At 44.0% G+C, this 13,729-nt stretch overlaps 1 protein-coding gene across 8 annotated transcripts in view; it reads right to left on the reverse strand.

The window, feature by feature from the left end:
* FKBP5 (FKBP prolyl isomerase 5) overlaps positions 1 to 13,729 on the reverse strand; it is a 796,880-nt gene that overhangs the window by 126,219 nt on the left and 656,932 nt on the right. For all 8 annotated transcript variants that reach the window (XM_078644330.1, XM_078644336.1, XM_078644335.1 and 5 more), the window contains one exon: positions 9,233 to 9,418. In XM_078644330.1, the coding sequence (XP_078500456.1) occupies positions 9,233 to 9,418 (186 nt within the window). The remainder of the gene's footprint in view (positions 1 to 9,232; positions 9,419 to 13,729) is intronic.

Here is a 13,729-nt window from a genome sequence, read left to right on the forward strand (position 1 = left end):
CTTTTATGTGGTCGTCAAATGTCCCTGTGCATTGGACCCACTGCTTCTAGAGCGCCTCCTGCAGATTCCTCATTCGTAGTCGACAGTGAGGAATCAGGAGGATACACGCTGACATCATCCCCAGGAGGGATTTGAAGAGACGGACTGTCAAGACTTTCTTCGAGGCTACTATAGCAGCTAGTGCAAGGGGCTTGTTCATCCTCTCTCTGGATGGGAAAGCTTTTGCTGACCGTGTAGCCAGGGTTGCACCGAGGAAACTGATGCACTGAGAAGGTTGTAGGAACGATTTTTCCTGATTGAAGGTGAGATCCTAGCAATCGAAAAGCTTTAAACAGGCGTTGGAAGACCTGGACGCGTCTTCTAAGGATGGAGCCCTGACCAGCCAGTCATTCAGATACGGAAAGACTTGGTGATTGCACTGTCTGAGAGATGCCGCCACCGGGGTACGACATTTCGTGAATATGCGCGGCGCAGACTTGAGCCCGAAGGGCATAACGCGAAATTGCAAGTGTCTGCCTGCTACTGCAAATCGCAAGTACCTTTTTGTGATTCCTGTGAATTGGGATATGGAAGTAAGCGTCCTGTATGTCTAGGGACGCCCTAAAATCCTGCTGTTACAGTAGTTGCAAGACCTCCTGGATCGTTACCATGCGAAACGACTGCTTCTCAGGAATTTGTTGAGGGCCCTAAGGTCCAAGATTGGTCTCCACTTCTAGTTATTTTTCTGGATCAAAAGAAGCAGGAATAAAACCCTTTTCCCTTCGGAGATGGAGGTACTCTCTCTATTGCTCCTTTCTGCAGCATAATCGAGATCTCTCATAGAAACAGCTGTAGATTTTTATTATTTCCGCTGTCCTTTACCTTGAAAGAACGACCTCCCAAAAGAGGATTGCTTGTTTTGCTGTTGTTGGCGCTGTTGGTATTGCGGTCTACTCTGGCCTGAAGGGCAGGAAGACTTGTATTAATAATTTCCTCTGTAGGAAGACTGTCCTCTTCCTCCATTTCTACTAAAGGACTGGTTCTTATACTGAAGAGTGCCCAAAGCTCTCGCAGTGTCTGCTTCGTCAATTTTTTGTGCCAAATAGTAACTGGCTAACATATGGCATGTCCAAAATCTTTGTTTGCACCTCAGGATGGAAAGAGGTTGCCTTTAGCCATCCTTAGAGCCGCAAGACTGCTGCTCCAGCCAACTGGCGGAACCCTGTCATAGCGATATCCATCGCGCAGTCTATAGTTTCTGACGCCGATGCTTCACCATCTAGCAGAATCCTCTTTACTTCCTCTTTGGATGAATCTGGCAATTCCGACAGCTATGGGGCTATGTGTGCCCACAATTGCCTATTATAGCGTCCCAAGAGCGCTAGGGCATTCGCGGCCTTTACCGTCATTGCTGATATTGAGGAAAACCTGTTCCCAATGTTGTCCACTCTTCTTACCTCCTTATCAGGAGGAAGCGACAAAGGGGCCGAAGGATTCCTGGAGGTCTTCTGGGCCGCCTGTGTCACCACGGAGTCCGGCTTAGGATGTCCTGTTAAACACGCCGGTGCTGTATCTGGCGCCCTACACTTCTTATCCAACTGAGGGATCACTGGTGATACAGAGGAGGGGTTCTGCATGACCTTTACCCCTTCTGACTATAGGTAATCGATAATCGGTATTGACCTTACTGCCTTCTTGAGAGGTTCTGTGAAGTCATACAAGAAGCAGACCTGTTCTTGAAAGACCATTGAGATCTTAAAACGTTGAGCAGACCTCTCTATCACATTATAAGAGATTCCAGAATTGTCGGAATTTCCCTCGTCGATCGGCGTCATAGACAATGCCGTCGTAGATGAGCAGTCATAGACGAGGCCGTCGTAGGCGACGTCATAGACGATCCGTCGTAGACGAGGCCGTCGACGACGAGCCACTGTAGAGGAGCAATCGTAGATGAGGCCATGGTAGACGAGGCCATCGAAGACGAGGCCATTGTAGACTAGGCCATCGTCGACGCCGTAGACAGGCCGTCGTAGACGAGCCGTCATAGACGAAGCCGTCGATGCCGATGCCATCGTAGATGAGCCATCGAAGACGAGCCCCCGTAGATGAGGCCATCAAAGATGAGGCCATCATCGACGCCATAGACAGGCCGTCGTAGATGAGCAGTCATAGACGAGGCAGTCTACGACGCAGACGTAGACGAGCCATCGTAGACAAGCCATCGTAGACGAGGCCATCGTAGACGAGGCCATCGTCGATGCCATAAACAGGCCGTCATAGATGAGGCCGTCGTCGTCGACGAGCAGTCGTAGACGAGCCGTCGTAGACGAGCCAGTGTAGACGAGCCATCGTAGATGAGCCATCGTAGATGAGCCATCGTAGACGAGGCCATCGTAGACTAGGCCATCGTAGACTAAGCCATCGTAGACGAGGCCATCGTAGATGAGGCAGTCGTCGACGCCGTAAACAGGCCATCGTAGACGAGCAGGCATAGACGAGGCCGCCGTCATCGACGAGCCATCGTAGACGAGCCATCGTCGACGAGCCGTCGTAGACGAGCCATCGTCGATGAGCCGTCGTAGACGAGCCATCGTCGACGAGCCATTGTAGACGAGCCATTGTAGACGAGCCATTGTAGACGAGGCCATCGTAGACGAGGCCATCGTAGATGAGGCCATCGTAGATGAGGCCATCGTAGACGAGGCCATCGTAGACGAAGAGGCTGTAATAGGCAATGATTTTTTTTTTTTTTTTTTATTTAAAAAATTTCTAAAGCGCGTAGTCACCCAGAGGGTCTCCCAGCGCTGAACCTCAATGATGATGGTTTCTTCGTCGACGATCCTGATGACGATGTTGGCTTCTTAGTCTTTACCTCAGGAGGTATAGAAGACGCCTTCCTGAAGGGTCCTATGACCAGAGGAGGTGATTTTGACGGCTCAGAAGTCGTCTTTTTTACATGATTTTTCTCCAAAAGCAAGTCCTTTACTCTCCTTTTCCACAGAGTGAGGAGATTTTTAAGAACTGCGCCCAGAAGACCCATGAGTGGTCTTTTTGAGGGCCTTCTCAGGATGTTCCCCTGAGGAATGAGTCTGAGGAGAATCTCTTCTCTTTTGAGGTCTCCTAGACGTTGAGGATAACGCCTCATCACGGTCACTGGAGAAAAAAAAAAAAACCTCCTTTCTGGTCTCAGTGTTTGACACCATAATTAAAAATCACCCTTCAGGACCTCTCAAAAACTTACTTGAGAAAGTGCGACATACCTTGCAGTCTTTGGCCTGCGGTATAGAAAGTAAATGCGGTCCGTGGGAGGATCAGAGCAGAGCAACCTCTAGAAGCAAGTTGCACAGGCTCTTAAAAAATCTTTACTTCTCCTTACCAGACCTTCTTTAAAGAATGTATTTGAAGATAATCCATAGTAGAAAAGAATCCTTGACAACAAAGTCATTTAATGAAGTGAAAAAAACACAGAATCTGAGCAGAGCTCAGAGGAGACTCCCTAAGCACAACGTGCGGTAGAAAATCTGAGGTACTGAGGCTCCTGCCAGGAAGGTTCTAGAGGGAGGTGATAGCTGATGGGCTCTTCTCTAGAGTTTGGTCCTTTTTACAAAAGGACATGGATATGTTACTAAGGTGAGGCCTTTAGGCCTACTATTCTCTATGTATGTCTATAAGACATTACTTTTCTATGTACCGGAGACTCCCGTCTCGACGGCGGGGAATGATTCAGGCATGTGAATCTATGAAAGACACCCATAATACTGGATACATTTACGGACGGTTGGTCACCCTACTGCTGGTCTCAGCCGTCTATCACAGGATGACTCCTCTCGCTGAGTCCTACGTGACATATCCAGCACCAGACCCCCTCCGCCTAAAGAAAAGAAAATTGAAGTCTAGCGGGATTGGAGTTGAGTTTGAAGCGCTATTAGGAGAGAGGGTGTTGCTAACAGCCAGACCTTCCGACTTTTGACTGTAGAACCAGGTTCGAGCCTCGGCGTCGGCGCACTATCCCGTGATTGTGGGCAAATCGCTTGATCTCGCCCTACCGGCCAAAAGACGCATGTGACCTAGTGCATGTAAAGCGCTCCAGTACCTTATGGTGGAGTTCGCGCCATATAAAACTGCAACAAAAATAAATACAAGGAAAAAAGTAGTGTCAGAACTTTAGGCACTGAATCGCCACACTCCTCCTGGGTATGCAATGGTAAATTCGCAGATCTTGAGAGCTTGGACAGAGGAATCGGAGATAGGAAAGCGATGGAGGAGCAGGGCAAGGAAAACTAGGAGAGGTATTAAAGAACTGCGAGGGAGGGAGAGAAACGAGGAAGTCGAGGAAAAGGCAGTGAAAAGAGCGACTTGAAGGGAGGGTGCAAAAACCGGTGAACGTGACGAGATGATACAGATAGAAGGCAGTAGAAAGAAGAGAATGTGTGCAAGGCAATCATAAGAGGGTTGAAATAGAAAGCTAGGAAAGACAGTGCGTTGGGACAAAGAACAAGCAGAGCAGGGTAAGGGAGAGCGAATCATTTAAAATGAAGGCTAAGAGTGAGATTCTGTGGTATTGGCTAATATGGATTCTGTGCCCTAGTTGTCTCACTCAGAATATTAACTGACGATCATGGTGGAGTTGGTTCTGTACTAAAACGTTTTTGGATTTGTATTGTAACTTCTCTTTTCATGCACTGGGTTGAAACAACCGTTTCCTGAGACAGGCCCATCTGCTGTTAGATTTTTAACGACCGGGGTGGTAGTCGCTTGATCGGGGGGTGGGGGGCATGGACAACTCCCATGGTAAGAGAGGCATTCCATATTAGTGATGTCTGGTACAATCACAGGTAGGAATTGTTTAAAGCATGCAGCTGGATATGGTTTTGTGGGGAAAATGAAATGCTTTAGATATGGATGCCAACAGTAGAGGAGCATGCAGCTGTGGCATAGGCTAAGAGGCATTCTTTGGTAAAGGCTGCGGCAAGGAGGATGCATACTGTATCGGTGCTGGAACAAGTGTCAAAGACGTCCGTGGCTTTGGATGTGGTGATGGAGTCCCAGGCTGAAGACAACTGATTTTCTAAGAATCAGTCTCAGCAAAGGTGATGAAATATGTAGTCTTTGTGGATTTGAATTTTGAATGTCATGTTGAAAGCTATCTGTTTATAGTGCAGCTGTCACTCATGCGTTTTAACTTTGGTGCATGCATACAATTATAATAATTTAGTAGAAGTTTGTCCCCAAACCACTTGGCTCACAGCACACTGGCAGCACTTTCAATAATCATCCGACTGCAGCCGCCTAGAAATAGAATAGCGCAGGGACAGTAAAACAGAGCTTGGATCATCCCACCCGCTGACGAGAAAAGATTACGCATGTTTCTCAAGGAAGAGTGAAACTTCACTGTAAATAACGATCAAAACCATCCTAGATCTGCTTGAGAGCAAGGGGGAGAAGTTTCAATTTTTGTTATTTGAAATGTATTTTTGTATGTTCCCAAAATAAATGTTCCTATGTTTATTTAAATAAATCAATGTTATGTATTTTACTGGCACGGCAGCAATGGTGCTTTACACCACCCAGGGGGAAAGGCAGAGTATGGCATTGGAATGGTGTTTTATACACAGGGAAATATTGAAATGTACGTGTTATTGTGTCATTTACTTATTAGGTGAAATGAGGACACTATCAAGAACATGAGGCTTATTCTAGCATTGGTAAATAGTACTTCAGAAACTGAAATCAGATTAGCAAGGAATGCCGCCTTAAAACAGTAAGCAGGGCAACAGTTATACTCTAAGAAAATATGTAATCTAAAGGGACAATGTGTGTCTCATAATGAAATACTGTGGACAGTGTCATCATGCTTTATCTGTGGTCTAAACAGTAACTCTGCTGTATGACATCTGAGCATGCAAGATCAACACTCGAGTGCAGTTATCAGAGCATTATTTGAAACAGCTATTGCACCCTCTGTAGTACCAAAGCACAGTGAAGAACCCTATGGCACAGTGAATAGTCACCTAGCACATTTAATTAGAGCTTAATTGAAATTTAGAATGGTTTATTCATGAGGCCTTGGAACTGATGATAGTTTGAGGGGAGGCAATGGCCTGTTTCTGTTTGGCACAGTGGCTTCCAAATGTCTTGAAAATGCACCATTTTCCCACTCATTTTTCAAACTTTTCTCTGGGGAGAACCCCCCAAACCCTCCTTAGGTGGTTAGAGATCGTTCGCTCGCCACGGTGTGTCCACCACTAATTTTACACCTAACCACTTTCAAATGTCACCAGCCACCACTGGGTTTGCCAGGCAGTATTACAGACCATAAACAGTGGAAGTCACATGCGCCGTAGGATATGCTATTTTTGCAGTTGCTGTTTAACCGAAGATGGCCAGCTATTGCCCAGGACGTAAAGAGAAGATGCATGTCCTTTTTATGGCATATTCTCATCATTTCACAAACCTTTCCCAGTCACAGCTGTCTTACATTGTCCATGACGCACAGAGTATCACATGATTGTATCTCTTGAATTATCCTAGCTCATCCCAACACAACCGAATATGGTATAACCACTAACATACTAGGATGAAATGGATGTACAACTCATGACTAGGTGAATTGGACTTCAGCACCATCCTAAATGTGCAGGCAACAATGATGTGTGTGTTGGGACTGGGGTCTAGTAGGCATCAGCCTGCTGGAGTTTCGCAAATGGATATTGATTAAACACCTAGCCGAAATGGGCATTGCAGGCTTTGTGTTGTGTTGCAGGGTTTCAGTTATTATGGAAGGTTTCAGACAGTTTTGGCTCCCCTAGTCTGTTCAATTAAGTTGTTGGTGTTATGTGGAGACCCACAAGGCTCCTTCTTGTAATTCACACTATTTAACCTTTAAGTCGAACTTTGATCTTATCTGATTAAATCGTCTGGCAGCAGGGGGCTGCCCTACACAAATGACATTCAGCTTATCATTGGGCTGGACAGGCAAGCTCCTTTGTCAGCCCGGAGACTGAGTGATAGCTTCGCAGCCATACATCAAGTGATTGGTCTACAATATCTGAAACTGAATTCAAGCACGATGGAGCAGCTTGTCAAATTACAGAGATATTACCCTTCGGTCCCACTGTATGACTGCCTCCGATGCTACCACAATGTCGTTAAAGCCTCATTGGACCAGGGAGCCTTCTTGATAATGCATGTGATTGCTTGGACCAGCTTTTGTCTAGAAAATACTACCTTTTCCACTTAAAGCCTACCATGCATTGGTTGTCTTCAAATGTATCCTTTCGAGACCTGACCACTGATCAGAACCTTGTTATCAGAATTTTTATAAATCTTTGAAGTAGTTCGATTTACACTGGCTAGCAGTTGAGCTTAGGTTACACTGTAAGTGCATCTGTCTACCAAACAAGATTTTCTATAGCCAGAAGGATCGTTTCCAATCTCCTTTAGCTTTGTATCCTAAAGGTCAAGAGAGACTGCTCTGGGGGATGCTTATTTTGCCACTTAGCTTCCAGACTGTGGGATGACTTTCCTCTACAGCTCGCAAAAATAATACCTTTATGGCCTTTAAAAGGGCCCTCACTTTGGATACCACGCCAAAGTCTGCCCGAGCGCTAGACACAAAATATTTAAAAAGCACACCTTAAGGTGTTACTCTAATTTTTTGATTTTGCACTAGATCTACTGTATTAAGCGGGGCACACAGAAATGATGCATCACTTTATCAAAGCATTTCACAGGTCCATTTATCCAGAATGACCCATGATGCACAGAAGGCCAGGCATGCTCACTACTGAGGATGTTCTGGTGTGTGCAACATTCCTAAATTCCAACTATACATTACCTTGCAAGAGTCAGAGGGACAGGTGGCAGCATAATTATGTGCACACCCCATTTCTTCATCATGCCTAAAACATACGACCCTCAGAGTACATCACCATCTTTGTTTTTCCTACTTCCTTGATGAGACAGTGTCAATAGCCGATGAAGACAGCAGAAGTTCTAATTCTGGTTAAAGACCGCCAAGCCATTGGTAACCAAGCATATGGGGGATTAAAAGAACAGATTTGAGTCTTATTCGATAACCAGATTCTCATTGGCACCTGGCATCATTGAGCTTCAGAGTTCAAAAAGATATAGGTGTACCCACTTCCACAGAAGCAGTTCGTGAATGTATGTGAGACACACCTTGGAAATGTGCTTGGATGTCGAAAAGTCTTTGGGTCATTAATATTGAAAGGGGACAAGTGGCTGTCCTAATGAAGGTGTTTCCGCCTAAATGCGCCTAGAAGTAAATCTAGAGCCACCCAACGAATATATACGAGCCATTTCGGTAACCACCTAAGGAATGCATATATTCCCCAGCCATCAAAGGATTTTTTAAAATAATTGTCAGGTCAATTAAGGAAGGCATTTGGCCAATATCTATTGAAGAAAGAATGTAAAAAGAGAATTGATAATTCACGATTATTGTTTTTGATTATCAGATATTTTGAGAGAGCTTCATTTTGTCGGCTGTGTTTTTATTAAATGTAAGGCTGTAATGAATCAGAGTGCTTGTTTGGTCGTGGCGACTGGATTGCGGTGACTGATTGATGGTGAGTGTGTTGTAACGGTATTAGTGAAATTTAGTTGATGGGATTAGATCTGCAGGTATTTGTCTCACATGCCCTGTCATAAAGTATGGGACACATTATAATATTCTGCTAAAATGTGTAACGGCTTCTGTGGAAAGGTGTGGCGCAGTGTCCATTGCAACTGCCTCCGGACCGCAGAGTTCACAGTTCGACCCTGGATCCGGCGCCAGCTCAGCACCATGTGACTCTGGGCAGTAGCTCAATTAATCTCCCCAATACCTCCAGTGCCTTGAGACCCTTAGGGGTGAGTAGTTCGTGCCTCACAAATACTGGGTTTAGATCTAGATTGTATTAATATTATGCAACTCATGTAAAGCAATTTGTATAAAACCATTTCTATATAAAATGAATTTGAAAAAAGATAAAATAACAGGCAATGAATTTATGTTTAAAAATATGACCTTCTAAGCGTCATATGAAATGTATATTTGACGGTTTAAGTAGATGAAGGGAAGACAGTGGTGCTTTCTTCAATAAATTGTATTTTCCCTGCTCCAGTACCCTATTGATACAGGGGGCTCTTTCATTTTGATTATGTCACCACCTTCTTGCCACGTTACATAGCCATACATTGCCCTTGTTGTGCAGAAAGCCACTTACATGTCCATTTGGCGTATGCTCACCTTCTCACAGTACTCCACAGCTCTCATGTACTCCCTCTGTTTGATATTGCACATGGCCAAGTTTAAGAAAGCTGCCAGCAGGAAACATTTTGAGGTTTTTTGCTCTGCCTCGGACAAGCCATACTCCATTTCCAGCCAGGATACAATCTTGCTGTATTGTATTATAGCCTGCATATATTTACCTGCCTGTGCAAAAGAATAAAGTAAAGAAATTAAAGAAAAGCATGTTTGGGGCTTTAAAATGAAAGAAATGCAGGTAAGCTTACTAATGAGAAAATAAACTTTATTCCTAATAAAAAGCAACCCATCCCATGTTGACACTTTACCTCTCACCAGGTTCCCACTATGCAAATAAAGAGGGACAGTTATATGCAGCCACTGGCAAAATACTGGCAGCACTCTATCCCAGTTTGAGGGCAGGGCGATAACACAGGAGCGCAGCTGGCTCTGTTGGGACTGAGGAATGGGGCGGGAGCAGCCGCCATACCAGACGGGTAGGTGGTAGGGGATTTATTATTGCTAAAAGGGCGATTGCATGCCACTGGCGCTCTCGCTGGGCTCTGCTAATAACCGAATGGACTCACAGGATTGGATTATACTGCTGCAGTTGAGAGGTTGGTGTATAACTCCCTGGGCTGCCCGGAGAAGCATACCAAGATCTGGGGTACTGGATAGCCTATTTGAATACCCGAACACAATGCAGGGCTACCTAATATTGATTTGCACTGCTAAGGGGGTACGGACCCGCATTACTGCAGCACAATTTATATATTGGTTGTGGAATTATACGGCCTCAAGAGCAATAAAAAGGGGGAAAAGGACACCTTGTTGGAAAATCTTTTTTCTTCTATCAGGAAATCTATGCAATCTTGTGAAAGGTTTGAATGTCCATATGGTATGATTTCAGAACCTATGCTGCCAAATTCCACGATATCCAATTCGGAAGGCATATCTGGTCTGTGGCCTTGACAGCAAGACCGGTTTCCACAGTAGCCTCTTGTATAGCACAAGGGCATTTGAAGAAGGTCAGTGAACTACCATTGCCTGGGCAATTCGTAGTCAATCATTGTCAGTGTGGCTTTTAGGATTACTTCTCCCATTAATGGGATGGAAGAAAACATTTAAAGGTTGCCTAAAGGCCATTCACCGGTGACCCCGATTTCCATCTCCTGAAGGCAAAGATTTAGCGTTTTGAAATTAGAGCTGTGGCAAATGGATCAACAGCCGAAAATCCCAGGCAGTTTTCTTGCAGTACTTCGCTGTCTATGACCCATTTGATTTTGTAGCCCAAGGAAAGGAATTGCTTTCATGGAGAGGTTCCTGGCTAACAAACATGATCATGATTTTCTGATCTGGCTCTTGACCCAGTGCCACCTCTGATTGTTTAACAAGTGGATTGTGATGATGTTGTACGTTTGTACTAACATCAGAATTGCTGTTGAAGATGGCAGGACGATCTTCTGAGTAAGGTGGACTGCTCTGAGCTCCAAGAATTTGATGTGCTATGAACTTTCTTTCGAAGTTGAGAGGCCTTGAACAAATAATCACCCTTGGTGACCATACAATCCCAGTAATGAGGCTTCCATTATAGTCATCTATATAAGAGAATCCTGTTAAAATTGAGCTCCCCCAGTAGGTTGCTTGATTTGCACCACCATGCAAGAGACTGTATTGTTGTTCGAGATAGCTTGAGTTTGTTGTCCCAGTTTTATTTCTGAAATCTCTGATGATATGTTACATGGAATTGATAAAACACACTGTCACCCTTGGGTCTCCTGGAGCCAACGGAAGGAAATGTCAAAGCAGAGATGAACGCAAGTGTTAAAATGCTCTTTAGGTAGTGTGCTACAGAGTGTTGGGGTACACATAGCAGAGTGGTCCCTCACACAAGCTTTTAAGTATCTTGAAACTTGCAGGATTAAATTATTAGATGAATTAAGGGTTCTCTTCGGAAGAAACCTCTGTATACAGTACAAGATTAAACCTGAATTTATGCCATGTAAAGAATGATGGACTATACAGAGCTTATGTTTTTTACCCTCATTTAGACTAGAAGGTGGGAGCTCAGGTAGACAACAAAATGGGAAATTTTAAGGCAAAAGTTGCAATTCCATAGTTCCTGGTCCAGACCCCATTGGAGGTTTTATGTTGGCCCGGCACTCCTCCTTTTATTGGTTGTTATTGATTTGTAATCATAGGACATTAGCTTTGCATCACTGAGGAAGACGTATATATATATATATATATATATATATATATATATATATATATATATATATATATATATATATATATATGTATATATATATACCTAGACTTTCCGCTTTACCAATGCTCCCAAGGTTCCCACTTGTCTGTTCTATTACTGAATTGGCTGCTATGATCCAGCCTATTGATTCACTGAGCCGAGATGATCCAATCCATAAAGACTGGGGGAACTCATGAAACCCATTTCAGACAGACCTCACTTCATGCATGCAGTACTATTAGTAAAAACTGTAGTAATGACTGCTTTTTCCGTAGCTTTATTAAAGAACCACCAGCTTCTAAAGTGCCAAAAATCTCCAGTGCAAGGTTTTCCTCCATTTCTTTTCCTACTATGCCAGATAGTGCCTTACCCATTTCTTGCCAGAACACCTGAATAGCGGGGCACTGCCAAAACATGTGAGCATTGTCTGCCTTCTCCAGACCACACTTCAGACAAGCCTTAGTTTCTCTACCTTCTAGGCTGGGCAACTTCTTTGGCTTCCAGTATGCCATGTGCACTGTAAATAGATATTTTTTTCTAAGAGGAGCGGATTTTACTAAGGCCCATAAAGTAGACATCGATACTTGCCATAAGTGTTAACACCAGCATTCCATGTTTCATCTGAAACAGTAAAGTCTCTGTCCCCGCTTTCCACTAGCATCGATTACCATTCAGAGACTTCTCGTCTGTGCAGAGAGCCTTTTATTTTTCCTTCCCATTTCTTATTTCCATCCCCGTCTTTGCCCAGTCTGCGCGCCCTACTTACCAATTGATAAAACTTAAATTTCGACAGTTTATTGTTCATCATCCTTAGCAAAGTCTACCAGGGAACCAGACGGTTTTCCTCGATAATTTGTTTCCACTTATTCACACCTGCATCTATTAGCGGTCCAGCTAGGTTATTCTGTAGACATTGACATTGTGGTGTTTCAGGTGACTTCCAATAAGGTGACTTCTAGATTGGTGCAAAGTCACTGTAATAAGGTATTCCCAGTAGCCGTCTGACCTGAAACCAGAGCTTGCAAACTGCAGCCAAAGCCTTCAGTCTAATCTTTTTACAGAGCTTTGGATGGCCAAATTTAAAGGGAAAATGATCGCCACGCTGGGGCAGATTATTATCCGACCTTGAAATAAAGGAGGGTAGGAGAGAACTCCAGAAAGCAGTATGCTTTCATTTTTTTTAGCTGAAAGACCCAGTAATACAACATAAAATCAGGGCATGGTATAACCTCCTTCCCTCTTATTTTTGTGGTGTTTCCTCCAACCAATTCTCTCCCCATTGGACAACCAAATAACTGTTTTCTTTCATTTCAATTTCTCTACTGATTTTTTTAACGTGTTCCACCTCAAGCTTCCAGGTCAGTAATTTTCCGCAACCCTCTCCAAATTCATATTGAGCTAACTTGCTAACCTCTCATTTGCTACGTAGTGCTCTGTCCAGATAGTCTATGTTAGATCTGGGGGTCTCTAGTTGGCAGTGGTAGGTACCACTGTCCAATAGGGACCATTGCTTCTAGTCAGGGTAAGGAGGAAACACTCTTCAGATAGCCCCTGCTCACCCCCTTGGTAGCTTGGCATGAGCAGTCAGGCTTATCGTAGGCAATGTGCAAAGTATTTGTACCAACACTCACAGTAACACAGGGAAAACACCACAAACTGACTCCACAACTGTTTAGAAAAATTAAGGTATTTAATCTAAACTACACAAGACCAAAACGACAAACATCCAACATACACAGTTCAAGAATATGGTTTCAAAAGAGTTCTTAAGGTTGCGTTAAAATAATCCACAGTTGCGTCACGTTTTAGCCAACAGTACCTCTAGATGCGACAAAAGTTCCAAGTGAAAGCTGTAGCGTTGAAAAGACTAGGGACTTCTTGGTGATACAAATATGCCAATCATGGATAACCAATTACAATAACAATTTACACTGGGAGCACTTGCACTTAGACACTGATCAGCAGTGGCAAAGTGCCCAAAGCATCTAAACCAGCAAAAACGAAATCCAGTACAGCGTCAAAAATACAGGAGGTAGAGACAAAAAGACATGGGAAACCACGCCAAAGATGCCAGGTCTAACAGTCTACTAATTTAACCTTTGCATTTTTAATCTCTTTATCCACTACAATCCGATCCTGAACATTATGTGCAATATCTGCTTCCCTCTGAAGTCTTTCGATCCTGGCTTCGAGATCTCTTAATCTATCTTTAGTTCCTTAATGTTTGTTTGCTGCCTGGCTTATTGTTT

The sequence above is a fragment of the Lissotriton helveticus genome, chromosome 5_1 (genome assembly GCF_964261635.1).
Source record: "Lissotriton helveticus chromosome 5_1, aLisHel1.1, whole genome shotgun sequence".
Lineage (NCBI taxonomy): Eukaryota > Metazoa > Chordata > Amphibia > Caudata > Salamandridae > Lissotriton > Lissotriton helveticus.